Source organism: Aythya fuligula, chromosome 24 (genome assembly GCF_009819795.1).
Source record: "Aythya fuligula isolate bAytFul2 chromosome 24, bAytFul2.pri, whole genome shotgun sequence".
In the NCBI taxonomy this organism is placed as follows: Eukaryota; Metazoa; Chordata; class Aves; order Anseriformes; family Anatidae; genus Aythya; species Aythya fuligula.
The window spans coordinates 2,603,220-2,631,013 of record NC_045582.1 but is presented as its reverse complement, the minus strand read 5'-3'; the positions used below and the strand labels follow the sequence as shown (position 1 = coordinate 2,631,013).

Sequence of the window (27,794 nt, the reverse complement as noted above, 5' to 3'; positions counted from 1 at the left end):
GAGCTGGCACCGCCGCTGTTTGCCCGCAGCCCCGGGATGGGGGGGGGGGGGTGGAGGTGGGGGGGGTCGGTTCACGGCCGGAGACGGAGGGGAGGGAAGGAGGGGGGGGGGAGGCGCGGCAGCGAGGGGGCGGAACTACGACTCCCACAAGGCCGCGCGGGCGCGCCCCACCGCTGTCAGCCAATGGGAGGGCGGGGAGCGCTCAGGCAAGGCACACGTGGCGGCGGCGGCGGCCAATGGGAGGCGGCGGCGCCCGTAGGCCGATGGGCCGGGGAGGCAGCGCCGAGCCGCAGCGAACAAAAGGCGGCGGCGGCGGCGGGGCCGGGGCAGGGCCGGGAGCAGCGCAGCGGGGGCCGAGCGGGGCCGCGGTGAGTGGCAGGGCCCGGGGCTGGGCCTCGTGAGGACCCCGGGACTGTGCCAGGAGCCCCCGGGGGGAGGCTTCGGAGGGCGGCGGGAGCCGGGAGTGGGGAGCGGGGGGAACCGGGGAGGGTCCCGGGGGGGTCCCCGGGGGGTTTCGGGGGGTCTCGGGGGTTGCTGGGGGGGGTCTCGGGGCAGGGTGAGGCCGGTTCGCAGCTCCGCCGCCGTGGGGGGAGGATGCTCGTGGCCGTGAGCCCGGGGTGGAGCGGGGGGAGCGCAGCCACCGACCCCCGGCCCGGCTCCGGGAGCACCCCGGGGGCAGCCCCCGCCCCGCTGCCCCTCCTCGACCCCAAACCCGCCCGAGGCAAAGGGAAGGAGGCACCGGGTTTGGGGTTTTTTCCGCTCAGTTCTGTTCCCGCCTGCCTGTCCCTGTCACCCTCCGTGCCCGCAGCTGACAGCTCCGGGGCCGTGAGATGGCCGCCCTCCACATCTTTTATTTTGAATTATTTTTGTTTTTAATTATTGGCTGCTTGGGGAATTCTCCCAGTTTTGCACTGGCTCCGGGATTCCCTCTCTTAAGCAGCGTTTGCTGCCTGGCAGAGCAGCGGAGGAGTGGGAGCTGTGCTCCGAGCGTGGTGCCTGTCCCTGCAGCTGATTTATTTCCCCAACCGGGATCAGTCTCAGCTCTCCTATCTAACGCTCTGCCTCGCACCCCCTCGAGTTTTCTGCACGAGGCTTCTGCGTGGCCGTGCAGGAGGTTTTCCGGCAGCCTTCCTCCTAGCAGGTCTGTCCTTCCTCCTCCTGGCACGTCCCTGGAAGCGGGACCCACTGTGAAGGCAGCCACGGTGGGGAATCCTGCCCAGCCACACAGCCCAGAAGGCGTGCTGCTGCTGCTGCTGCTGCTGCTGCTGCTGCCCGTTCCCCAAGGGACACGGGGAAGAGTGAAGGAATGAAACTGCTGAGAACTCTGCACAGAGCTGCAGGAGAAGTTGATCGTTAGACACAAAATTCCAGATATCCCGCTTCTGGCACCAGGCACGTGCCAGGGCGTTTGGAGGCTGTTTCCTGCTCTCCACTAATCTTAGCTGGGTTCACTGCCCTTCTCCCTGGCTGCACTTCCTTTTTCTGAGGCTCCCCATCTGCAGGGAACCTGCTCCGGAGCTGGACATTCGCCACGCTCACCACCCCGGCGAGTGATACCTGCTTGCATCACACCAGGACGGTGCCAGGCGTTTCATAACGCTCGGCGCCGCGATTGCTTGAGCTGTGAAGTTGGCTGGCTGCTGTGGGGCCTCTTCCCTGGAGCCCCCTCCACGTCCTCTGATGAAAGCAGGCACGCTTGCCAGGTGGAAGCTGACGTAACTTTTCACGCTGCTATGGGCAGAAAATACTGGCCGGTCTTGAACCGTGTTAATAAATGACCTGGGATGAAGGGGGAAGGTTGCTTTACAGTGCAGCTTAAAATTTCTCAGGAAGAGAGGGCATGGGATCTTTACTGGAAGCAGTAAAGGCGCTTTTCTTCCAGTAAAAGCGTTGCTTGGGTATGATGGGATCTGGATCCAAGTAAATCCATGCATGTGAGCCCCGTTCTGCATGGACGTGAACTGATGAAGCTCGCTGAGTTACACCTCCAGCACCACAAAGGGTTTAAAGAAAAAAACTTTATCCCTTTTTTTTTTCCTCCCTTTTCCAGAGGTGACTGCACATCATCCAGTCTCTTTGGGATTCAAGGAGTTCTTATCCTGATCCTGTTGTCATGAATTTCTCGTTTTATTTTTTTCTCTGGTTTCTCCTGTGTTTTGCCTTCGGTTAGCCCCTGGTATATCGGGGCGTTATGTACCAGTTGTCACGGCAAACACAACATCATTTAGCTTTTTGGTCCATACCATTATCACACAGTAGCTCTTCTCTCATCAGGACGCATGAGAAATTTTGCCGAGGGATAAACTTGCTTTGCATATTTGACAAGTGATGTTTTAGGGAAGTACGTGCTCCTGAGGCCCCGAACACGATCTAATCCATTTGTCTTGTTTGCTAGTGAAGGCTGAACACCAGCTTTTTTTATTTTTTTTCTTACGTCATTGGCCGTGGATGATTTTGTAAAGGTCTCTGTTGCAGAGAAGCTGTTTGTTTTAGAGCCTCAGCAAACGAACAGAAATAATTCGTGGAAACCACTGACGCTTCCCACCAACACCTTATTCTTTCACCAGTGATCTGCTTGTCAAACCAAGACTAGGTACGTGGCATCTGTTCAGCAGAGCTCTTGTCCTCTGCTTAAGGGCAGCGTCCTTCAAACGCAGGAATGGTTTTGGTGGCTCGGGCTGTAGAACTGATCCTGCCAGCCCTACAGAACCTGTAAAAAGAGCAGCAAATCATCACAGTGAGCCCAGAGAGGCGATATCAGGTAGAAATCATTCACTTTATCTGCCTCTGAAATCCCGTGCAGCAGAAGATAAGTGCTAAAAGCAGACTGCAAGTGGCATTTTGTGCTACCAGCACAAATCTACTGTTCCATCTGTGGCATTTGCAAGATTTGAGGCCTAAAGTCATAAGAAAATTGCAATTCAGTCTTAATGAATGAATCGTGAACAGAGCAACGTCTTGGGAGTGGATCAGTGGAGGAAAACATTTCCCTGTAGTTTGTATTTAGTGTGGAGAAAGGGATCTTCCCCGTTTGTTTTTTAGTCCAGAGGTGCACCCGTTACTCCCATCAGCATCAGTCAGCGCTGCAGGTGCTCAGCAGGGCTGCAGATAAGGCCAGCCAGGACAGGTGACAGTCCAAACCTGCCTCATTCCTGGGAAACTGAGGGTTCCCAGCTCTGTGGTGACCTGCAGTCGGTTTTCCTGCTCCGTGTCTGCAGAACAGGTGCAAGCAGTTCATGGAGTCTGCTCTGATTACGCCTCTGGGGTTGATGAGGGACCTGCACGAGCACACGCAGCCAGGAACTGCTGATGCCCCATGGATTTTTTTCCGCTGATCTTTTCACCGAGCGGTTCAGCAGACTGGAGCATTGTTTCACGCTGCCTGTTCCTGAGAAAGGCTGGGTGGGAGCAGCGGAAAAACTGAGAGAGGGGCGTGATTAAGGACTTGCTAACGCATTGGGAAACATCTCAGTGAATCGGGGGCAGGACAGCCTCATTCCTGCTGGTCTCTTGCCATGGGACAGCTAGCGTGACATAAGGATTCTGTCATTTTTCATCTGTCCTAATAATCTAGGTGTTCTCTCTTCACGTCATTTTTGCAATCGCAATCCTGGGGTAATGAAATAAGGAAAGAAACTGGAGGAGCAGCAGAATATGGCATGAAGGAGCCCAGTAATGTGCTGGGCTTCGTGTGAATCCAGTGTACTCGGTGTCCCTTAGGATTAAGCAATCCAATATATGTCACTGTTGTTGCAACTGACTTTTTTTCTTTTTTTTACAGGCCTTTTAATAAGACCTGAGGGGTGTCCTAGGTCACTGGGTCCAGTTTCCTGCGTTTGCAGACAATTGCATCTTGGTCATTGGCTTAGCCAGCACCAGCTTTTGGTTGTTTTGATTTGTAAATGTGTATTGGAGATCTTGCAGTATTGTTCAGGGACTCCGTGTCGCCTGGGGGAAATGCAAAATACTTTTTTTTTCCTTCTTCCTTTAAGGTTAAGAAATATGTTTACCACTTTATCTGCTTTTACTGCAGAAACGTGGTACTTTTTTGCCTGCGACTGGCAAAAGGTAGAGCAGGCAGCTGATGTATTTCTAAGGGCTTTGAAAGCGAGGGTATTCCAGTTTCCTACCAGGCAAAATAAATAGCTGCAGGTAATTTGGGAGCAGGATTTGCTCCCAGAAATAGCCCTGCTTTAAAGTGAAAATTGTCATGGAAAGTTCTGAGTGCTGCGGTACGGATGACTGAGTGTAATGTGTGTGCAGCTGCGCAGGTAAGGTAGCAGAGAGGGGGTTGAGGGAGTTGGATTTGTTTGCGTGTTTGCAGAATAAGGTGTGTTTTACAGCTCTGCCAACCACCAGCCTGATGTACAGCCGCTTTTATGGCTTTGAAATGTCTCTTTCTGCAGCTAGCCTGTGGCCGACCACATAAAGCTGGAAGCCTTTGGTCAGAGAAGCCGTTATATTCTCCTTCGCAGTGCTTTTCTGATGCTTACACGGTGCCTTTCAATGAAGAAAAAGCTGTCTCAGAGTGGTACAGTGAAAGTGAGCCGCTGTTAGCAGAGGACAGATGCAGTCCAGTTCTAGAAATGAGCTTGAGATCCTTCTTGGTCCGATGCAGCAAACTCTGGTTGGTTTTTAGAGGTTAAACCATTCTGTCTTGCAGCTTCATTACTGCTAAGGGTTCGGCAGTTGGAACGACCCTGCTGATGTTTGTAAGTTTTAGTGCACATCACAACACAGCTTATGCTCCTGCAGTTCTGTGGTATCTGCAGGGCAAAGATGGGCAGAGAACAACACTTGGATGGGATTCTGGACAGCAAACATCTTGCTGCTCCTTGAGCACAGGAGATACCTGCAAGCCAGCTCCCTCTGGATGTTTCTGGGGGGCTTGCATGCTGCTTCCCCTTGAGACTGTTACATGTTCTGCTTCTGGTTGTAACACTTTTGTTAGGCTTTTTGCTCCCTTCCATTCAAAATCCTTGTTCTTTAAGAAAGCTGCAGTGGTCAAACACCAAGAAGAGACAAACGTCTGTCCAGCTTCAGTGCTTGGCTTATGGCTGGAATTGCAGCCCACCTAAGGAGCTGCGTTTAAGGTATTTAAGTGTTTAATGCACTGGCACCCAGCATTTCCATTTCACTGACCCCTTCCAACACGTGCTGCTGTTGTTAGTTACCTGGCAGCAGGGCGTAAATCCTTTGAGACAGCACCGTTATCTCAATGTAGCTGGAGATGGAAGCTCTAGATTGCTTCTAAACCTCCTGCAGAAGGGCTGCTCGTAGCCCTGGGACTTAACAATTCGGTGCCTGCCAATGTTTTTCTCAGACAACTCTACTCCCACAACATCTCGGGAGAGCAGCAGACGTATTTTTAGGAATGGCTGTTAGTCAGCGAGCAGAACTGAAACCCGGCAGCCTCGGCGTGGTGCTACGTTAAACGGGGCTGCACGGGGCTGAGCACGGGGCTGGAGGATGCGTCTTGCTTTGGGGGACCAGACAAACAAAAAGTGCTGGGTCTCCTTCTCTTGTTCATTAGAGGTCCCATCTCCTTAGGCTGTGATGTTGACTTCAACATTAGTGTTGTTTTTAGCTGGCTAAATATTAGGTGTAAGCGTTTATGGGGGCAAGAAGGGGCTTTTGGTTATTTGGAGCATGTCAGGGTGCTTAGGAAGTGGTTGATGTTGTTTTTGAAACGGGGTTAAGTTGGAAGCTGTGGTGCAATTATACAATTTAGATCTCTGAAAGCAGAAATGATGGTTTTGAACCAGCATTGCCCTTGCGATAGCTTCTCCTTTTCTATTTTAAAACTTGAATTGCATTTGAAAAGATGCTAGCGGCAAATTTGATTGTCAGTTCTTAAGCCTAGTTAAGAGTTTTCTGTAATGGTACTTTGTCCATCCTACTCCATGCCAGAGGCATATAGAGAGAATGCAACCTGCCTGCTACTATTTTTTTTCTTCCCCTGCAGAATAAATCCCTTTCTCTTTATTTTTTGGGGGAAGGGAGGGAGGACAGGAAAGACTTTCTTCTGACCCGAGGGAAAAGGGTCTTTACTTTTAATGATGGCAAATTTATTCCCAGGCACATCCAGTGCTTGTTTATAGGATGAATAACCCAGTTGATTCCCCAGAGGATGGCACAAGAAATAACCATGGGATCTTTTAACTCTTTTCCTCAGTGGGCCTTTAATTGGTCATTTGTGTTGGCATGGGCAATTAAAGCCAGTCTTCACTGACTCGTTCAAATATTTCCCTTTCCCGATGGATGGAATTTGAGAAGCTTTTCTTTTCTGTGGTTGTGCCTTTCTGCTCTGCAGCTCTCCTAGAAACCACCCTGAGAGTGCTTTTGTCTTTCCTGCCCCGCTGGTTGTGCTTGGGGAACCCTGACACGCTCTCCAGCCGCTCAGAATTCAGCACGAGCCACTGCTCAAGCTCTTCTGTCAGCACTCTGACCCCTTGGAAAAAGTGGAAAACACTTGTCGGGCTCTGAGTGGTCACAAGACTCAGCTCTGATGTCAGATGGATGCAGACAGGTTCCCTGGGATGAAGTATTCTTTAAAATAATTCTTACTGCAGTTAAAAATAAAACCTCTTTGACGTATGTGACTTGGCATCTAAGAAGGAGAAATTACAGCTTTGAGATCAGGAATCATTTACTTAATTCAGTTTAGAATGTGCTCCTTGGAAAAGAAGAAAATCATCTTCAGAAAAGAAGCTTGATTAGGGATTTTTATCTTTTTTTTTCATTTTTTTTTAACAACAAAAGACTGTCTTGCCTTTAAATCTTCTTTGTGATGTTAAGCATCTTATTTTGTTTGGGTGTAAAGCTGCTCTCAAAACACCTAGGTCCCAAAGCAAATAAAACAGTGATGTAAATATGTTCTGCTCTGGGGTTTTGCTAATACTGGTAACATTTTATTTTCCCCCTTTTCTAATGGATGGGGGATTGCTAATCTGCCTGCAGTCAAGCTCAGCCTGGAAATGTGGTGTGCCAGAAGAAAAGAAGTGGGAGGGAGGATTTCTGTTCTGTTGCCTTGTCCCTCCCTGGTACCAAAGTAGAAGAAATGGTTGTTGCATGGATGAATTGAATGGGAGAGAGGTTTTAAGCAAGCAGAGTAGCTCTTGCTTCAGTTTTATAGCTTTGTGCCCTATTTGCGTTGTATTTTCACTGAGCAAGGTGGCTGAGAGTTACCTGTGAGAACCGTGCTCTCCTGATTTCCACTTTAATGGACTGTTTTTCACTCCAGACTAGGTGACCATGTCAGCCAAAGCCATCTCGGAGCAGACGGGGAAGGAGTTCCTGTACAAGTACATCTGCACGTCCTCCGCCATCCAGAACCGCTTCAAGTATGCCCGAGTCACCCCGGACACCGACTGGGCACGACTCACCCAGGACCATCCCTGGCTCCTGAGCGAGGTAAGGACTGTGCCTCACCGTCCTGCCATCCCTGAGCCCTGGACAAACCTCTGCCCACACGAGGTGCTTGCGGTTGGGCAGGGCTGCAAGCACATCTGTGTGCTCAGGACCTTTGTGAAGGACCAGTCGTTGCTGCTGCTCCGCAATACTTGCAACACTGATGAAGAAACAAGCCTGGTTTCAAGGCTGTCACAGCACCTTCAAGGGAGTCTGATTATAAAATTAGCGTAAGGAGTTAGTGAAATGCATGAGCAGAGAGATCTGCAAGTGACAGTCTGCTGATGACCACACAGAAGGTAAACCAGGCTAATTGAAAGAGAGAGTCTCTTGGGACATCTTTCCCTGCTTGGCAGGGTTTGAATCCTTACTTTCTGAAATCATGGAGTGCTTTTTCCTCGTCTAACTTTCACTTTCAGTTAGGAATATGTCTAAATTTCCTGTGTCCAAGCAAAATGCCAGGTAAAGCTTCATTTTTTGTTTTCCTGTGCAAGACCTTTTATGTTCTTTGTTTCGTAACATTGTACTTTCTGTAGGGAAAACATATCCAGAGCTCCTTGTATTTGCTGTCCAAACTGGCTCCTCTCCCACAGTTAATATAATTAAGTTATCGGTTAGTAGAGGATGAATGTTTCATAGCCCTTTACTCAGTGACTGATAGAGGCCCTACGCAGGGTAATTAAATGCCCTGCACTCAGCTGCATGAGCAAGTTCTGAAAAATATCAGCAATCCATCAGAGACTTGCAGAGACCCAAGGGGATCAAGGATCATATTTATCCTTTAAGGCAGACTCTTGTAACACTAGAAAGCACCGTGCAGTCCGGCAGAAAGATTGCTATCTGTACTGCAATACGTTATGCTCTGTGCTGTGGGTTGCTGAAGTTCCAGGGTGCCTTAACTGTGCAGGAAAATGGCTCTCACTTCATAGCCAAAATAATAATAATAATTGCAAGCTAGAGATGAGTGTGTTACCTAGGAACAGCCTTCTGTAGGTATTTTGTACAGAGGCACTGTCAGTTGACTCAAATGTGCGTGACTCTGGCCCTAGCTGGTCTCGTGTGTAAGTACACGGTGACAGCAGGAGCTTTCTTTGTAGCAGCTGACTGTGCTTGTGGTTGGCATCCCACGGCTCGGTTGGTTTTTCCTCATGAGCCTCTGCTCGTAGAGAAACGTTAATTTTGTGATGCATCTAATAAAGACTGATTGGAAAACTGATGGGATACCAAACAATACTCAGCATGGATTTTTACAGGAAGGGAGTAGCTAAACACCATGCTAATAGTTGCATTGAAAGTGCTTTAAGTTCACAGAAAACACCAACAACAGAACAAACTGCAGCCTCAGTCTCTGCTGATGTGCAGCAGAGAGCTCTGAGGAGAAATGAGGCAGCTCTTCTCAAAGTACAGAGTTGGGAGAAGGGGAGAAAAATATTTTCAGGCTTGTTGTACCAGGAGATGCATTTGCTTAACAACTGTAGCACATTAAGCACCAGCCAAGAGACTGCAGGAACTCTGCAGCAATGCCTGCTGCATAGAATTTACTGAAACTTTCACTTCACCACCTGCAGAGAATCTCTCAAATGAAACCACTTTCTAATTATTCTTTCTTTTAATCCCTCTTGCATGCTGTAGCGTTTAGTGGTGAAGCCAGATCAGTTAATCAAGCGACGTGGGAAGCTCGGACTGGTTGGAATTAACCTCACCCTGGATCAGGTGAAGGTTTGGCTCAAGCAGCGTTTGGGCCAAGAAACCACGGTGAGTGCCACCTCGGCAAGAAAAACTTAAGACTTTTTTGGTCTGTCTTTTCTGAATGCTTGCACGATAGAAGCTGGTGTGCAGGTATTTCTCCTGCTTATGGTGGTTAAAAGACAAGTTATTCTGATGCCAAAGCAAGTAAGAAACTTGCCCATGTGAACATCCTCTTGGTAAAAGAGTGCTGTTATGTGACACACTGCGTTAACTCAGTGCCCCCTGTTACCATCTGCTGTGCAGGACCCATGTAGCAGGAGCTCAGCAGGAATTAGGACAATTTTGAAGATCTCTTCCACTAGGGAATCATCAGTTGATAGCTCAAATGCTGTGTCTAGCTGGCACAGCTGCCTCGCTTTAATACCCAAGGCGGATTTAACAAGACAAGTATAAAAGCTGTCATAAAATTGTCCTCTGATTGTAGCCAGCCAGTGTTTTGGCTGATGAGCGAGTGTTGCTTCAAGTTGTTATTTTAGGTTGGTGCTGTCTGGTAATATTTATTCTTTTGGGAATGTTCCTGCAATGCTAATGATAAAGAAATGCCTGCCATCCCAGCTGCTGTGTTCCAGGAGCTGAGAGCTCTGCTGCCTCGATGAAGCTGGTGCCTTGGCCCTGCTGTGATTGATTTGCTGCTGGCTCCAGCATCGAGCTGAGCCCATGAGTCTTGCCTGAAGGCCGTTACGAAACGGCGGGCAACTGCATCGTGTGCGCCTGCCCACTGGAAAAATGATGGATGTCGAAACAGCTTTTTAGCACAATGCAACAAATGTGTCTAAAGGAGAGGCTGTGCCAAGGAGTTGTGGCCAATGATGGTGGCTACTTAGTGGTGCCCCCAGGAGCAGGGGTACCTACCATGGCCGTGTCCTTTGAGCCCAAACAATTGGGTTTTGGATAGCAGGAAAGCTGTGCAAGACAGTTCCCGAGACCTTGCTACAAGGAACAGTCTGGTTCCCCAGGAAACACAGTAGAGAGGTGATTGGGAGGAACTGATCTTAGTGTTAATTCTTGAAGTTTGCCTTGTGCTGTCATAAATGTGGATATTGGGCAGGTATTTATTTATTGGTGTCTGTCTTGTTTTCTGCCTACAGATTGCAAACGCCAAGGGAATCCTGAAGAATTTTCTGATCGAACCCTTCGTCCCTCACAAACAGGTCGGTGTACCAATTAATGTGATTAAAAAGCGCTTTTTGATCTCTTTTGACTTGAATGTGGCTTAAATGGATTGATATATAATGGCAAAAGCTGGAGCTTGGGAGTGAGCTATTAAGCTGACAGTGTCAATGCATATTGTCGGAGCTGCATATGGGCACAGCGTTAGTCCCTGCAAGGAGTCATCAATAATAGCATTGGCTGCTCTCTCTCTGCTGAGAGGAGGTGATATATCACATCAGAGACACCCATTTGGAAGGGAGAAGGCAGCTCGTTGCTCCTTGAATCTGGTGCTCCCAAGTGTGGATAACAAACTGATGTGAGATGTCTCAATTTGCGCTGGTGAAATCGTTTGCGGGAAGGGTGTAATTAGCTAAGATGTAGGTGCTTTCACTGCACACAGGAAAGGACCCTGGTTGGAATTTCAGTTGTGGAAAATGGGAATGGCTTTCTCTAGAAATTGAAAGTGTTGTCCCTGACGTGCTTCACCAGGATGAAGCTTTCTGGACCCTGCTGCTCTCTGTCCCCCAGGCCTCTTCCCTTGTGCTGACACAAACACCTCTTCTGTGTTTGCTGGGTGTGACTTGCTAATGTCTGTGCCTGGGTCTGTGCTGCAGGAGGAAGAGTTCTATGTGTGCATATATGCTGCCCGGGAGGGAGACTATGTCCTCTTCCACCATGAAGGCGGTGTGGATGTGGGAGATGTTGATGCCAAAGCTCAGAAGCTGCTCGTGGCAGTGGATGAGAAGCTCAGTGAAGCAGATGTGAAGAAACAGCTCCTGCAGTATGCACCAGCAAATAAAAAAGAGTAAGTATGGATGCTGAGATCCTGTGCCTGCTTTGGGCATGGCCATCCATTCTCCCCGAATCTTGCCTATTTTATTTCAGTGCAACATCCCTTCATACTGTTTCACCCTAAAGCTTGCTCTCCTCCCCTTCTTGCTGCTCTCAAGAACATGCCGTGCATCCTAAATCCAAGTTGTTTGACCTTATCTGAGCCTCTTGTGAAACCAAAACCAAGCATTGGTGGTGATTTGAGCCTTCACTTGACAAGAGCACTTCTCAAGGTGCTGAAGTCCTGACCTCTGAGATGTTGGAGACGTACTGAATTTTGATCTTTTGTGCCAGCACAGAAGAGTTTCTTTTATTTAGTAGAAATGGCAACAAGATGTGAATCTGGCTGCTAATTCAGAAATGTACTACTGTGCCTTGCTCTGTCCCATCAAGGGAGCCATTCTCTTGATATTCCCAATTTTACTGCAAATTGATCTTTAGATTTTAAGACTTCTGCGTCTCCCTTAATTAGATGCCTATAGCTAGTTATCATGAGTCATGAGTTTTCTAAAGATAACATGCTCACTGAGAGCACTGTTTGGCACCGAAAGGCTGAAGAAGCCTGTCACTAATAGAGTTTACTGCAGTCTTTCCCCTGTCCCAACTAATGAAGCTTAGTCCTGACAAAGATGTGTATCTCTCAGTGAGAGACAGGGATGTGTTTCTGTCTCTGAGATGAAACAGACTGAACATCTACATGACAGTTCCTCACAACCGTGTTCTCAGCAGAGTTTGGTGGGGTGTAATTGGGATGAGTCATCAAGGTCTTCCTTTCCTTGAGTCATCAGCCAGGCTTGCACAGAAGATGAATGAAAATGAAATAAATTGATACAAAGTGATTTACCCCGATATAAATGAAGCAGAGCAGTCTGTGCTTTGTATTTGGCTGCTGTAATGAATTTGTGTTTAAATTTTTTGCAGTGTCTTGGCCAGCTTCATCTGTGGCCTGTTCAACCTTTATGAAGATCTGTACTTCACATACCTCGAGATCAATCCATTAGGTAAGTGCTGTTTTTGGGAGCCTATGTGCAGGACTTCCTGCTCATTTGTTCTAAAATACTGAAAGTTGTATTTCAGCCTTCTCCATTTGGTGTAGTTCACAGCAATATTAAGTGGCGTGTCCAAAAGTACAGAAGTGGATGTGATTTGTCTTGGAGCTGTTAGTCGAATGAATACAAAATGAGGACTGCTTGGAGGCAACGTTCTCTGTTATCTAATTTCCTGGTGCAGACAAAGAAATTCCACTGAAAGGGATGTGAAGTCAGAACTGAAGCACATAAGCACTGCTGTGTTGCAATATAAGACAACACCTGAGCTAGAGCCTCCGTGACTATGGTCACAAGTTAATTCTTAAGGGAGCTCTGCGGGTTTGGTAAATAGAACTAAGTGACCAATGTGGAGAAATGGGAACAAAGGGAACCTAGCTTTTGTAATGATCTCTGTATGGGATGAAATTTTGAGTAAATTTGCAGTGTGTACAAACCACAGCTAATCCTGATCTATTTTTTAATGCAGTGGTGACTACAGATGGTGTCTACATCCTTGACTTGGCTGCGAAGATTGATGCAACTGCTGACTACATCTGCAAAGTGAAATGGGGGGACGTGGAGTTTCCCCCTCCCTTTGGCAGGGAAGCCTACCCAGAGGCAAGTTACAATCTGTCACAGCCCAAATCTTTTAAAAGGAGGCTTGAATTTAACTTCATCTTCATTTATATGCCAAAGCTCTGTGCTTGTACAGTATTCCTTTATATGGTGCTCGCTTGCGTTGCTCCCCCATCAGCATCACTTTTGGTGGAGCACTTTTTTGGCAGCCTCCTTGGGGCTGCTGTTTCTGCAGTGTTCCAGTTACAGATCATTACAGCAGAGTAGCAGTTGTGTGCAAAATACATGCAGGTGTGAATCCAGAGAGAATATTGCTGTATCTCACACTAAAGTAAAAAGTTGAAATGTTAATACACCTGTTTTCCTGAAAAGTGATGACCACAGATGCCTGCAGGCAAGCTGTGTTTGTTTTAATGCCCATTCCCTCGCAGGATTCCCTGGGTCTGCACAGCCAGTTGTATAAACACTGCTTCATACTCAGCTGCCCAGCAGCTTCCAAGGCTGTTGGACCTGGAGCTCTCTCCTTCATTGTTCTGTTGCTTACTTCAGGTGACTGTTCTGCTGCCTCCGAAAGGATTTCTGTCCTGACTTTTTCATTTCAATAATTATAATTATGCTTCAGTTGGAAAAGGTTTTTGTAACATGGCCAGGAAATCCATTTAGCTATTTCTCTCCACGTAGCTTGCTGGATGCCAACACTTAACTCAATTTGCTCTTAAATAGATTAGTTGAGTTTTTGTCTCTCTGAATCATCCCTCTGCAAGTCACTGTGAATGTTATTATGTCAGTGTCTTTGAGAATTTTAATGAACTCCCAATAAAGTGCTTCACGACAGGCGAGCATGCTGTGATACAGGAACACCACGTTGAGCCAAATTACATCTCTGGGTGATTACATTCTTAGCTGCAGCACAGCCAGAGAACGTAGCCTTGAGTGTGTTGATTTTAAATTTCCTCTGGTCGCAGTCTGCAGACAAGGTCAGAGGAAGACTTTTCAGTTCAGAGGCACTTGATTCTGTGACTGTGATACATTGAACCATAAAACCCGCGAGCTGCTAAGGGCTGGCTGAGCTGTGGAGGACAAGACAGCTGCTCTGTCATTTCACAGTCTGATGACATGGAAATGCCAGTGCAGTGCAGCTTAGTGAAACACGTAGCAGTCAGCTCCATCTCCAGAGTTTTTCACGTGCAAACAGAAAAATTCTGCTTCTGGATGTGTAGTCTACAAATGAAGTAATGTCACAAGTGACTGCTGTACATAAACTGGATTTCACTTGGGACAAACAAGAGATAAACCAGCAGACCTTATAAACACTACATGTTTTCTTTGGAGGGTAGGAGTTTCCAAGCAAGAATCAAAATCTAAGTGCGTGCTTAGGTTCATTGCTCCTCTTTGAACTTCTTCCAGAGGGAAAGGTGCAAGCTGTCTGTATCAGTCCCATTTCAGTGTTCTGTCTTGGAGAACATGTAACACAAACCAGTTTGGGCCCCTGAGAGATGAAGCTGGGTCTCCTTCCCTTACAAAAGCTGTGTTTGTGGTTCTGCTCTTCCCTCAGTTGTAGTTGAGAGATGTGGGAGCTCTGCATGCCCAGAAGTTGGGCCCAGCGCTGCTGGTGCTTTGGTTTGAAAAAGAGCATGCAGGTGTTAGGCAGAGAAAGGCAGTAAGATGTTTAAATAATGTATGTTGCTCCATCTGCAGGAAGCCTACATCGCTGATCTGGATGCAAAAAGTGGAGCCAGCTTGAAACTTACTATTCTCAACCCTAAAGGCAGGATCTGGACCATGGTGGCTGGTGGTGGTGCCTCTGTAGTTTACAGGTAACGAGAACAAGGTTTTTTGGGGGGAGTACAAAGAAAATAATGGATGCAACCTGTAGGAAGGGGAGACTTCTAAAGTGGTCTTTCCCGTGCTTGGACTGCTTGGGACTTACTCAGAATGAAGCTTCTCTGCAGGTTTCTTCCCAGGATGTGGAATGCAGTGTCCTTCAGAAATGATAATTTCTGCTGGGAGGCTGTGTTAAGGTTCCTTTTTCACATGGAAAGGAACGAGCTGGCTGGAGGCTGTTGATGCTCACGTGGTTGCTGTGGTAGTTCCCATCGTATGTGTAGGAAGTAAAACAAGATTAATCATGCCTGGCACCAAGAGGAGAGCAGCTTTGTTCTCAGCAGATAGCTTGACCTCTCTGAGTTCCCCTTTCCTAGGAATTTGGAATGCTTTAAGACCTTTAGAGTGACTTGAAAATTATAACTAATCCTTTTTTTTTTTTTTTTTTTTTTTTTTAATAGTGACACCATTTGTGACCTAGGGGGTGTAAATGAACTGGCTAACTATGGGGAATACTCGGGAGCCCCAAGTGAGCAGCAGACCTATGACTATGCTAAGACTATTCTCTCCCTCATGACACGAGAGAAGCACCCTGAAGGTAAGAAAGTCACTGGGACTGGAAAAATTGTAATAAAACTAGTCAGGAAGGGTGTACAGCTCCAGGCTGCTCAGTGGTGAAGCTGCATCTGGGGGAAAAAATGAACAAAGCTGGATGGTTACTGTGCTTAGAGCTGCCTGGGAGAGCTTTTTTAATGTACTGCTGCCTTCTGGGTCAAATAGTGATGGATTTCTGTCAGCTCTTGCTTCACAGAGGGTTTGTATTATTCCATGTAGCAAAAAGCACAAATGTGGCTTGAGGTTCTTATCAGAAAACTTCCTGCTTGATACAAAACTCTTATCTCCCAGACCCTGCTGAACATAACTTACTGCAAGCTGTCGGCCTGAACCACAGCGTTGTTTCACTTTGCCCTGCGCTGCTTCACGATCTTAGAGCAAGTACTCTGTGTTCTTAAAGCAGTTTTATTTATGCTTGTCTCTTCCCTCAGGTAAAATCCTGATCATTGGGGGCAGCATTGCCAACTTCACTAACGTCGCAGCCACTTTTAAGGTAGGTGACTGTTCAGAAGTAGCTGCAGATGCCCCCAGTCAGCAACCCCAAGCTGTTCTCTCCAGGTTGATGTGGTGCTGGTGGCGCATCTCTTCTAACAGTTGTTAAGATGATGGGGAGGACACGGTAAATGCTAGGCTGCCCAGCTCACCTGTACCATATGTTTGTTTTTGTTTCCTTCAGGGCATCGTGAGAGCAATTAAGGATTACCAAGGCCCTCTGAAAGAGCATGAGGTGAGGATCTTTGTGCGAAGAGGAGGCCCGAACTACCAGGAAGGATTGCGTGTCATGGGAGAAGTGGGTAAGGACCACCCGTTTCCTTCAGCTTGGTTCTTGCCTCTTGTATCTTCCACCTGCTTCCTGCTGGGCCTTTTCCAGGTTAAATACTTCGCTTTGGCAGAAGCTGGTCTTGTTCCTTCCCCTCCGCCCCCAAAGCTGACTGTTCTTGTGTGCGCATGCAGGAAAGACGACCGGGATCCCCATCCATGTCTTTGGCACCGAGACTCACATGACTGCAATTGTGGGGATGGCGCTCGGCCATCGGCCTATCCCTAACCAACCGCCTGCCGCAGCCCACACTGCCAACTTCCTCCTCAATGCCAGCGGCAGCCCTTCGGTGAGTTCTTCCACCCCCTCTGTGAAAGGGAACACTGGTGAGAAGCCTCCTGAAGGCAGCTTTCCCCTGCCTGAACAGGTCAGAGCAGACCTTAGCCACTGTCATACCTGTATAGCTCAAAGCTGGAGGAAAACTAGACTGCCTGCACAGTTTTCGAAGAGGGGCCCTCCTGATATCCACCTCACTTGTGCAGAAAGCACGACCCTTCATCATAAATGTGACTCTTGCACCTACTGGGAACTTGGTCATTTAGTTTTCCTTCTCTTGACCAAAGTATTTCTATCACTAAATCGTTCCTCTTTGGAGAGTAGCATAGCCAAAATGTCCCAGAAATGGATATTGGGAAGCCTGCTCTGACATGCTGTCCCTTACTGACTTGGCTTCTGAATCTTTCAGACTCCAGCACCAAGCAGAACGGCTTCTTTCTCCGAGTCCAAGCCAGATGATATTGCTCCAGCCAAGAAGGCAAAGCCAACAGCACCTCTTGGTAAGTCCAGCAGTGGTTGCTGGCAGTTCACTTCTGCTCCAGGTTGTACTCAAAAGAGAGAAAGGTGGACTTGGTTAATGCTTTTTCTGGATATAAAGAGAAGTAATTTTGTGGTATCTGTCTACCTGTTGTTTTGAATGGAATTAAGTGCTTTTAGAATGTGTCCCTTGGTGAGCTGTTCGCTTGTGCACGAGGTGAGTCAAAGCTACCTTGATCTGTGACGTTCCTTTCAAGGGAACACCACAATTTGAGAATTGCAGCTCTACCATGTCCCCGTACGTGAGGCCAGCAGACAACAGGTTAGAGTCTCCGTGCTGTGGCTGCTGATCTGGGGCCTGCTTTCCATTTCAGTAACTGTGGGGTGTTCCCAGGGGATGCTGTTGGAAGGAACAGTGTAGGTATTCAGAAAGTCCTTCCTGGTAGAGTCTGCAGCTTCCTGGATAAACAGTGCCAGAAACCTTCCTGGTTCAGTAGGAGCTGTGATGTAGCCCTCAAATATGTAGGGTCTGAGGTTGCTCTGTATGTGTGGTGGTGGGGTTTCTTTGGTGTTTTTTTTTTTTTTGGTTGTTAGCTTTTATTTTCTGTTTAAGTTTGTAGGAAGCTTCTTTAGCATGGTGATATGCTTGAGCTTTGGTGGCCTTTTGGTTGTGTTTGGTGGAAGCCTTACTGGGTAAAAGCATGCTGTATGGGAGGAAAACAACAGCAGAACTGGGCAAGGACAGAATGTGATACCATTCTGGTCCAGCTCCCTTGAAGGCAAGGAGATACGGATCTCATTGTCAGCAGTGTGACATGATGACCATAGGATTCATGTCCGACCCTGTTGAAACACAACACCAAAAACACACTGCTCTTTTGATGGTCGTGCACAGGTTTTTGCATGAGCAGTGCTTCAAAAATACGTAGAAAACGTTAGCCACGGAGCTTGCAGTGGGGAGAACAATCTCCTGAAGCTGTAATGTTTGTGCTGGATTAAGCAAAAGGTTTCTAGATGGCAAAAATCCAAAATTCAACTTGGAGAGGAAGTACAATGGAGAGTGCTCCAGTCTGCTTGTGTTTGCTTTTTTTTTTTTTTTTTTTTTTTTTTTTTTTTTTTTTTTTTTTAACAAAAGCAAAACCCAAAAGCCCTGAGTGCTGTGGGGAGGAGGGAAGCCCTCTCACAGGTGCCCCCCTAGGCTGTCAGGATGACAGCAGCCAACTGTGTCATATCGTTGCATGAGTGATTCTCTCTTCAACAGATTCAATCCCAGCTTCAAGACCTGGTCCAGGTAGGACACGTGTGACTAGCTGAATGTGTCTGGCCTTGCTGGCAGCTGACTTTTTTTTTTTTTAATTTTCGTTTTTTGTTGCTGTTTTTTCTCTCAAAAGATTGCAGTGTTGTCTGGTCCTTCCCTTCCCTCCTGCCAGCGTACTTAGCTAGTGCCACGTGAACTTTTCAGCTGTTTTTGAAGTGCAGATCGCATACAGCTTTGCACAAAAACTTAGTACTTCTAAGGGGGGAAGAACAGGTCTCAAACTTCTTTTTCCCTTCCCTTCCCTCTCTGCCCTCCCACAAGAACTGGGGAAAAAAACAGACCTAGCAAGCTGTGAAAAGCTCTGTGCTCTTCACTTTCAGAAAGAATGAATCATTAAGTATTCCTAATAACTGGCCTTCTGTTTTAAAAGGAAACAAAATGATGTAGATGCCCTGCTTATGAGCCTTGAAGGGCACAGAGAAGTTGCTGAATGAAGTAAATGTCCTTGTAGCCTTATCGGTTCAGCAAACCACTGAAGCTTGGTGTGTGCTCAGTGGAGTTAAAGAACTTCAAACATTTTCTTGAGCTCAGTGCTAAGTGACAATAAGCTGCTGAGCTGCAGTCCAAGTGAAGTTTCAAGCTGTTTTCTCCATCATAAGAGGGGCAACAGCAGAAGGGGACTCTCCTTCTTCTTGTGTGGCTTCAGATGAATAGCATCACCTTCCTGGGCCTCTGCTTCCCTCTGAATAATAATATTCCTTGCAGGCCTCTGTAAGATGATAAATTGAAAGGGCTTTTTAGCTTCCTGAGGACAAGTCACGTGGCAGTGCATCTAAACTGTGAGCATGTAGTGCTGGAGAGAACAGTGACTGATTTAACGCTCAAGCCAGGCAGAAGAGGATCTTGTCTAATCCCTAATGCCATCTATCTTTGATTCGAAGCCAACAAGAAATCAGTTGTAGACTGACTGGGATCAGCAGCTGGATCAGCTCAGGGTTAAGAGTTTTAAAATGAACTGTCTGGAGTCAAAGGGAGGAACTCAACATTTTGCTGTGACAAGTGGTGTAAATGTATTTGAAGCGAACAGTCCATCTCACTAGCTGAACTGTTGCCTTTCCTGTGACTCTGTCCCTCAAAGCCAAAGTTTTGGGCTGCATATAAATGCTTGGAGCCATCCGAGGAGGCTTGTGTTGGATTCTGATGATCAAAAAGAACTGAAAACAAAAGCTGAGTACCGTAGAGCTCTTCTGCTCTTAGTCTCCTTCGTTTTCTGCTTTTTGTTGTTATTTTCTACCATCGTACTGTGGCACCCTGTCAAACGTAGGAGGAAAACCTCCTGTGGTTCTCCCAGATTGTAGGCTGTTGCAGTAAAACAAAATCCAAAGTTCCCTTCCTCTTCGGCTTTGCAGAATAAATCCATCTGGGAGGGATGTGAACAGCCCATGCAAGGAGAGGAGGAGGCTCTTTTCACTCCTCGTCTCTCCCGTCTTACACCAGCTCCCACCCTGTGATGAAGCACTTGCCCATTTCGTGAAACCCAAAACCTGGCTACTGTGTTCAGAATCCTGGGAAGAGGGGGATGCTGCTCCATCCGCAGCTTCTTCCTTTAATCTGGGGAGTGTGGCTACTACATCCTGCAGCTCAGCTGTTGGGTTTAGTTTGGAGGGAGGGGGAATACGCTTATCTGGGAGGCTTGAGGCAGACTTGTAGCAAAGTTGCTGCTTTGATCTTGCACAGATGTACATTTTGGGTGTGTTGTTCTGTTTTTTTCTTCCCCTCGCCCCTCTCTCCGAGCAGGTAAAGCTACAACCCTCTTCAGCCGCCACACCAAAGCTATCATTTGGGGGATGCAGACGCGGGCCGTGCAAGGGATGCTGGACTTTGATTACATTTGCTCCCGGGATGAGCCGTCAGTAGCTGCCATGGTTTATCCGTTCACGTAAGTAGCCTGGGATAACCGTGTCACTTTTCTGACTGCTTCCCTCAGATTCTCCTGTTAGCTTCCTCCTCTCCCAGCCTCTGTTCTGTAGCGTAGTTCTGCTCTAGTCCACATCTCTGCTTTTACGCCTTCTCCTACGCTCCCTTCCACCATCAGGCTGGCTTTGCAGGCTGCTTCCTACCTCTCTCAACCACTGATTTCAGGCTGCTCTGTTGAATGACGTGGCTAACGTTAAGCTGTTCCAGGCCCCACCTCATGCTCTTTCCAAGGGTGTCCAAATTTCTGTTCCTTCATTCCACAAGTGAGGCAGGCGTTACTGGTTGGGCTTTCTTTAACAGCCCACTGACTTATAGGCACTACAGACATGTGAGGTCTCTTCTACTCACCCACTGTTTGCTGCATCCTTGTCTCTGACATCTCGCTTTGTACCCGCTGAAGCAGGTGTTTTCCCCTCCAAACATTAGCCAGAATCAGAGCAGCTCTGCTAACTAGACTAAGGCAGTCTGTCATGTAGCCAAACAAAACTATAAAAAGAAAACAAATCCCTGTTCATCTGGTTCAGACTCTTTTCCTGCAGTAGCTGCAGGTTTTTCAGCAGGCATGAAGCGTGCCAATCCTTCAGTGGGATACAGTTCTCTTGTGGTATTCACCCTCTTTGCCCTTATCCCCACACCTGAGGGTGAGAGAGGTTATTAAGTGTTTCACATTGCCCTCGGGAGGAGCCTCCAGAACGTGGCTGTTGAGGAGATGTGGTGCACAAGCAGTTCTGTTGTCGTGCCTTGTGGCTGCGAGGTGGGGGTCTTCCTGCTACACAGGGCAAGCAGCGAGAAGGAAAGGAGGGGCTGGCTGGCCTTCTGCTGGCGCAGTGAGGTGGGAGCAGATGTAGGGGTAGGAGGCTTGTTTCATTTCTGTGCTATTTACAGACATCTAAGATAGCTGATGTCTAATCAAGCTCTGTCCTGCAGAGAATTGTGCCTCTCTTGTCCGTTAAGTACCTTGTGCCATTAGTCCGTAGTGCTGCAATTATCATCAGGGCTGTAACACCTCAGCGAGTGCAGACCTCAGGGTACTAAAAACCGACTGCAGGCATAGCCACATCCGTAGCTGAGTGGCAAACCCCTTGCGGCGTCACAGTTGTTGAATGAGGAAAAAGCCACCAGGATAAAAAGCTTAAGGCTGTCTAATAATAATCTATCTCTGCTTGACCTTTTTGAGGAAGTCAGGCTGACAAAACCTGAAATGTTCCGGTACGACCGTAACGGTATGGAAACACAGCCAATCTCTCTGGAGTCCTAAATGGTTGAGTAATAGACTTCAAATTCCAATCAGAGAGTCTACCGTGCGTAAAGACCATACATAGAAGACAACACCTGCACTGAGACTTCCCTAGGTGCATCTCCTTCAGTGTGTGGGGCAGGGTGGGCAGAGTTTCACTGCAGCAGGATTGGGAAGTTGACTGACCCCCTCACGTTGTTACCCTGGCTGTTTGCCACAGGTACTGGTTTCCTGTTTCCCCCAGTGCAGTATTTGTCCCAGTCCAGTAACGCAGCTTTGCATGCACCTCATTCATTACTCTTTCTGTGCCTCATTCTGTCTTCCAGCTTGGAGTAGAATTGAGGCTCTGGTAACTTCACTGTGGGAGAGCTTATTCATCTTGCTGGATGCCTCTGTCCCCATTAGCCCGTCTCCTTCCATATGCTGCTCTGTTCTATACTCTGAAGAACCTTCTGCTGTTAGTATGGTCCCTCCCCACGTACGCTCACTTGCTAGTGAGTGTCTCACAGTCAGTCGTGGTGTCTGAGAATTGGGGTTTGCAAACTCCTCTATCTGCATGCATTGTATCCCTCTGTCTTTGCAGTAACCTTAACAGTCAGGCCTTTCTCATCTTCTCCTTTGTAGTGGTGACCACAGGCAGAAGTTCTATTGGGGCCACAAAGAAATCCTGATCCCAGTCTACAAGAACATGTCTGATGCCATGAGGAAGCACCCAGAGGTGGATGTTCTCATCAACTTCGCATCTCTGCGCTCTGCTTATGACAGCACTGTTGAAACGATGAATTACCCACAGGTGAGTGAGGGATCTAGAAGAAGCTCAAGAAAAGAAGGAAGATCTTGTAAGCATTGTACCAGTGCTTCTGGTGCAGGGTACTGATGTTTATTAAACCATGCTGGTGCTAGGAAATAGTCTTGGTCGGATAAATACCTCAGTCCTAACTTCTTGTAGAATCTAAGGAGGATGCTGGACTTGTATAGCAAAGTCTGATGCTGGACTTGTGGTTTGTAAGAGGAACTTGGCACCTCTGTGTCTGTTAAGAATGATTACTTCAAGTTGGTTAAAAGACAGTGCTGCTCCCTAATCTGCAAGGGAGAGAAAAATTCTCTCAGCAGCTCATTGGGACTGCTGAGAAAGAATATAGTAGATTGTGGATCCATGCACTGGGCTTTTCTAATAACTGCTTAGAGACCTGGCAGGGAGCAGCGTGATCATGCCCTGGGAGCAGCTGTCTCACTCCTGTGTCCTGCAGAGTTGGTTAGGATGGCAACGCTGGGGCACTAACGGCTCTTGTTATCTTGATGCAGATCCGCACGATTGCCATTATTGCTGAGGGCATCCCAGAGGCACTGACACGCAAACTGATCAAGACAGCAGATAAAAAAGGAGTCACTATCATTGGGCCTGCAACTGTAAGTACCGATGACCTTTCACTCCCCCTTGTCTGTCTGTCTTCATCTTCAGATCAGCTTTTTCTGAAGGATAAAATATGTCCTACAGTACATCTTGTCTCTAGTCATCTAAAGTGCACGTTAGCTGACCATTATAAGGTCACATTTGTCTTCCTTTGTTTTATAAATACTGACAGAAGGTTGTTTTACCCAAATATTCCTAAGTCTCATGCCTTGTTTTACAGGGCTTTACATCTTTCTCTAATTTTCTTGTAGGTTGGTGGGATCAAACCAGGTTGCTTCAAAATAGGCAACACAGGAGGCATGCTGGATAACATTTTAGCATCAAAACTGTATCGTCCTGGCAGCGTGGCTTATGTTTCAAGGTCTGGAGGAATGTCTAATGAGCTCAACAACATAATTTCCCGAACCACCGATGGGGTTTATGAAGGGGTGGCCATTGGAGGAGACAGGTAGGAGTCTATCTTCAGCAGACAAACCATTTTTTAAGTCAGTCAGCAGAAGAAAATGCCTGAATCGTTAATTGTGTGGGAGTGAAGGGCAGGCTGGCTGTTAACTTGTCTGAAAGAAAAGCTTATGCAACAAACTCAACTTCTGTCATTCTTCCTATGTTCTACCCAGGTATCCTGGTTCAACTTTCATGGATCATGTCCTGCGCTATCAGGATACCCCAGGAGTGAAAATGATTGTGGTGCTTGGAGAGGTGAGTGAGACCATTTCACTTCTATCTGAGAAAGACCCAACTGCTCGATTCCAGGAGCATCTGACCTAGTAGTTAAAATGCTAAATAACTACCACAATGAAGTGGCAGCTACTAAATATATTTGAGATATACCAACAATCTGTTCTCAATTATCTGAATTTTTATTTTGTGCTTCTTTAATGAGAAGAAATTGAATGTTTCCAAAACAAATATAGTCTTCCCCACTTAAAAAAAGAGAATTTCTTCTCAAACTGAATCCATTACTCAGAAACAGACAAAAACAAAGTTTTTATGTGCATCTCAGAGCTGGTTTCTATGAAAGTGCCAAGTTCTTTGTTTTGAACCAACTCATCTCTCTCTCTCCACAGATCGGAGGCACAGAGGAGTACAAGATCTGCAGGGGTGTTAAAGAAGGCCGTATCACCAAGCCAGTGGTGTGCTGGTGTATTGGTACCTGTGCCACCATGTTCTCTTCAGAGGTAAGCATAAAAGTGGGGGCAAATGCAGAAGATATATAAATATCTGTGGCAGAAGGAGAAAAGGCAACTTCTCCCACTGCACCTAAACTGGAACAACTTAATGTGCAGAAGTTATTAAGCATCTGTGATAAAAACTTAACTGCGCTTCTGTAGCTTGCCACTGGAAGTTTCCAGAGGATTCCACTTAGATGTAAAAGGAGCCCAAAGATCCTAGGTAATATAACAGATTTTAAGAGTACCCAGATTCTGGAGTGGGAAGGAGAAAGATATACATTAAGCAGCTTTGGAAAGTGGCGTAACATTAGAGAAGCAGAACTTGATGGAGGAGCCTGCAGTGACTCCAGATCAGAAAATGCTCTGTGTATTGCTGTTTTGACTGCAGTTGCAGCCAGGAATTCTGTTTGCCCAAATAAGAAGGCGGATTGTACAATCTTTGGTATTCCTGTGACCAGTTCCCTATGCAGTTCTGTACTCTGTTTTACTCTCTGCCCGTAAACAACTCGTATTCCTTACTGCTATCACTTCTTTTGTTTGTAGGTGCAGTTTGGCCATGCAGGAGCTTGTGCTAACCAGGCTTCTGAAACTGCTGTTGCAAAGAATCAAGCTTTGAAGGAAGCTGGTGTGTTTGTTCCCCGGAGTTTTGATGAGCTGGGAGAGGTCATTCAGTAAGTCACACTAACAGGGCACCTTGTGCAGGGACAAAAAAAAAACCAAACAGTTAGGGTACTGACTCTTAACTGATATGGGGATGTATTCCTGCTTAAGGAAAGCTGCCTCGCTTCATCCTGGGTTTTTAAGGTCTAGACTAAGACCACCTCACTTGTCTTTCAAAAGTATTTAATAAATGGATTCTCTCCCTAGGTCTGTCTATCAGGATCTTGTAGCCAAAAGAGTGATCGAGCCAGCAGAGGAAGTGCCTCCTCCAACTGTGCCAATGGATTATTCCTGGGCAAGGGTGAGCTATGCCATTTTACTTAATTCTGGGTTCCACAGATGCCAGACAGGACGTTTGCTATGATTCTGGATGCTTAAGATAATAATGGTGTGGTGTTTGGGTTACATCTCAGGCTTTATAGTGAGCTCACTGGCTATGCTGGTTCTAAGCTCTAGAAGCTGCCTTGAGGGCAAGTTTAAGGCTTTGTTTTTGGTCTCCTGCTGCCTCTTGCTTCTAAAGGGGATTATTTAAAATCCCATCTTTGTGCTCTGATTTCAGGAACTGGGTCTGATCCGCAAGCCAGCTTCCTTTATGACGAGTATCTGTGATGAGAGAGGTCAGGAACTGATTTATGCTGGAATGCCCATCACCGAGGTCTTCAAAGAAGAGATGGGAATTGGAGGGGTTCTGGGCCTGCTCTGGTTTCAGAAGAGGTGAGGCAACTATTGTGAAAGTTCCTAGACTCGTTAGCTTGAAGATAGATTCATTTATTAATAGGCTTTTAGGCACAAAAGTAAGGCAAGATGCCTTTGTGAGTGTAGATTCATTGGAAATGCCATCTCTATCCTCTCCTCAGAGGCCACATCAGCATCTTCATCCACTGTGTTTTAGTTTTGGGGTGAAATTTCCCCACCAGTTTTGTGGTGCACCGAGGAGACTTCTCCATTTTAGTCCTGTTTCACATTCTTGGACTGCCTGCTTATCATAGTTGCCATTTCAGCCCTGGAGAGAGCTGGGGAGCCTGCAGATGTTCAGTAGCCAGCCTACAGGGAACCTTCTGACTGACAGAAGTTCTTGCTGGTGTCATTAGAGGCACTCCTGGCAGTAGCTGAAATGCCTAGATCAACAGAACTGCAACCCAGCATTGCTCAGGGCCCTCCTCAAGGGGACTCTCAGAGCTTACTGATCAGCCAGTTGTGGGTGTGCAGGTTCAGCCTACCCAGCTGACCCTAAGTTCTAAGCTAAATAAGTGGAAACTGAACAAAATTTACTGATCTCTGAAAAGTCCAAGATACTAGGATGCACTGATAGCCCCGTGACCCTACAGCTCCCTCTCTCTGTTCTACTACTTTCATGCAGGCACCTAAAACACAACTTACTGTCCAGTCTAAGACCAAGTGTCTTGTGTTTTCTTTACAATAAATGACCTCGGTCTCTTTCTTGCTCAGGCTACCGAAGTACGCCTGCCAGTTCATTGAGATGTGTTTGATGGTAACGGCAGACCATGGGCCTGCTGTATCTGGGGCCCACAACACTATTGTTTGTGCAAGAGCTGGAAAAGATCTCGTCTCAAGTCTCACTTCAGGCCTTCTTACTATTGTAAGTACCTAGTATCTGGCAGATTTGCTAGTCCAGCTTTTATTACTAGTGTGCTAGAATTTGGAACAGCTGCAGAGCCATGGTTTAGCTTTTGTCTATTCACTCATACTTTGAATTTCTGTTGAATTCCACACTACTGCCTTGATTAAAGTGAAAAGCTACAGGAAGAGACAGTTCAGCTTCTGTTCTGTAGGTTTAAAATATAGTCCTTTTATTTTTTTTCTAGTAAGAAAGACTATTTTAGTATCTCATGTTTGTGTCTATGAATATTCTGTAGAAGTTTAATTGCTGTCAAAACTAAAATCTCAGTTTGGGAAGAGACTAGGCAGCCACACAGGGACAAGTAATAATCTGAATAAAATGGGCTCTAGATTACATTCACCCCCTATCCTAGTCTGTCGTGGAGACGACGCGGCTGTGCATTGATAGTTATTATTACTGAGTTATAAAGCAGATGTTTAGTCCCAAGTGCCTGCCTAATTTTACTTTCATGATTATAGACACAAAGGATGGGGAAGATAATCCTGTGCTTGTTTTGTACCTTACCTGTGAGTCCTTTGCTGTAATCCTCTTTGTGTTTCACACCCAGGGTGACCGGTTTGGTGGAGCACTGGATGCTGCAGCTAAAATGTTCAGCAAAGCTTTTGACAGTGGGATTATCCCTATGGAGTTTGTGAATAAGATGAAGAAAGAAGGGAAACTGATCATGGGCATTGGACACAGAGTCAAATCAGTAAGGAAAATGCATTATTAGTACAAATTGGAAGTGTGTTTCTGTTCTTGATAGGTTTTTTGTTCTGTTTTTGTTTTTCTCAGGTGTTGGGGGGGGTTGAAGGGAAGAAAACTAGCAACTTTCAGAGGCAGCGTTTGGTTCTCAGGACTTATAAACCATAAAAACATAAATAGTCAAGCTTAGGACAAGTACTTTTGTAAGATGCAACATCAGTGACTGCAATATATTCTTAACTTGCAGATAAATAACCCAGACATGAGAGTTCAGATTCTCAAAGACTACGTGAAACAGCATTTCCCCGCCACCCCACTGTTGGACTATGCACTTGAAGTAGAAAAAATTACAACTTCCAAGGTGAAATGTGCTAGTATTTATATTTTTTCAAGCGCTTTTTCTTACAGGGGGAGAAGTGACCAGTAGTTAATGCTATATTTTAATTGCAAAGCACAGTAAATTGTTGCTGGGTTTTTATTCTTCTATGGAAGAGTTTGGGCCAAGTACAACTACACTTCAGTAAGGCTGGAGATGTTTGTTGGACACCAGGAAAACACTGAACAGACTGAAAGCCATTATCTGAGTTGTTCACAGTATATCTGGAACTGCTACATTCTTTAAGCTGGAGGCAGAGCTAGTATGTATGACGGGTGGTAGTAGATAAACTCTGCAGTTTTAGTAAAATGCAGCCCTGTTGTTTGGGGCTGTCCTTCCATCATTTGTGTTAAGCGTGGCTCTTGCTCAGGTTGCTGGACAGCCTCTTGTATCACTAGGTATGTGCCCACAATTATGGGTAACCTTCAAGTTACCCTTGAGGATGAAAATTACCAGATGAACATCACTTGCCATTGTTAACATCTTTATTTGGGGTGTGTGTGTTTATGTCCTTTAGAAACCAAACCTTATCCTGAATGTAGATGGCTTTATTGGAGTTGCCTTTGTTGATGTACTCAGGAATTGTGGCTCTTTCACACGGTAAGTACATATTGGG

General features: G+C 46.7%; 1 protein-coding gene across 2 annotated transcripts in view; it reads left to right on the top strand.

Annotated features, from left to right (window-relative positions):
• The first annotated feature begins 319 nt into the window (after nt 1–319).
• ACLY (ATP citrate lyase) overlaps nt 320–27,794 on the top strand; it is a 28,687-nt gene continuing 1,212 nt past the window's right edge. Inside the window, exons 1-27 of one of the 2 annotated variants that reach the window (XM_032202589.1) lie at nt 320–368; nt 7,244–7,413; nt 9,043–9,165; nt 10,248–10,310; nt 10,926–11,116; nt 12,064–12,143; nt 12,658–12,788; nt 14,445–14,563; nt 15,032–15,168; nt 15,617–15,678; nt 15,862–15,979; nt 16,140–16,294; nt 16,691–16,781; nt 18,020–18,049; nt 19,814–19,955; nt 21,855–22,023; nt 22,536–22,640; nt 22,896–23,092; nt 23,262–23,343; nt 23,712–23,822; nt 24,360–24,487; nt 24,684–24,777; nt 25,036–25,190; nt 25,926–26,076; nt 26,666–26,809; nt 27,050–27,163; nt 27,696–27,778. In XM_032202589.1, coding sequence (XP_032058480.1) covers nt 7,255–7,413; nt 9,043–9,165; nt 10,248–10,310; nt 10,926–11,116; nt 12,064–12,143; nt 12,658–12,788; nt 14,445–14,563; nt 15,032–15,168; nt 15,617–15,678; nt 15,862–15,979; nt 16,140–16,294; nt 16,691–16,781; nt 18,020–18,049; nt 19,814–19,955; nt 21,855–22,023; nt 22,536–22,640; nt 22,896–23,092; nt 23,262–23,343; nt 23,712–23,822; nt 24,360–24,487; nt 24,684–24,777; nt 25,036–25,190; nt 25,926–26,076; nt 26,666–26,809; nt 27,050–27,163; nt 27,696–27,778 — 3,134 coding nt within the window. In that variant the 5' untranslated portion in view covers nt 320–368; nt 7,244–7,254. Of the gene's footprint in view, nt 369–7,243; nt 7,414–9,042; nt 9,166–10,247; nt 10,311–10,925; nt 11,117–12,063; nt 12,144–12,657; nt 12,789–14,444; nt 14,564–15,031; nt 15,169–15,616; nt 15,679–15,861; nt 15,980–16,139; nt 16,295–16,690; nt 16,782–18,019; nt 18,050–19,813; nt 19,956–21,854; nt 22,024–22,535; nt 22,641–22,895; nt 23,093–23,261; nt 23,344–23,711; nt 23,823–24,359; nt 24,488–24,683; nt 24,778–25,035; nt 25,191–25,925; nt 26,077–26,665; nt 26,810–27,049; nt 27,164–27,695; nt 27,779–27,794 lie in introns of those variants that run through there. The other variant, XM_032202590.1, reaches the window with a different exon arrangement.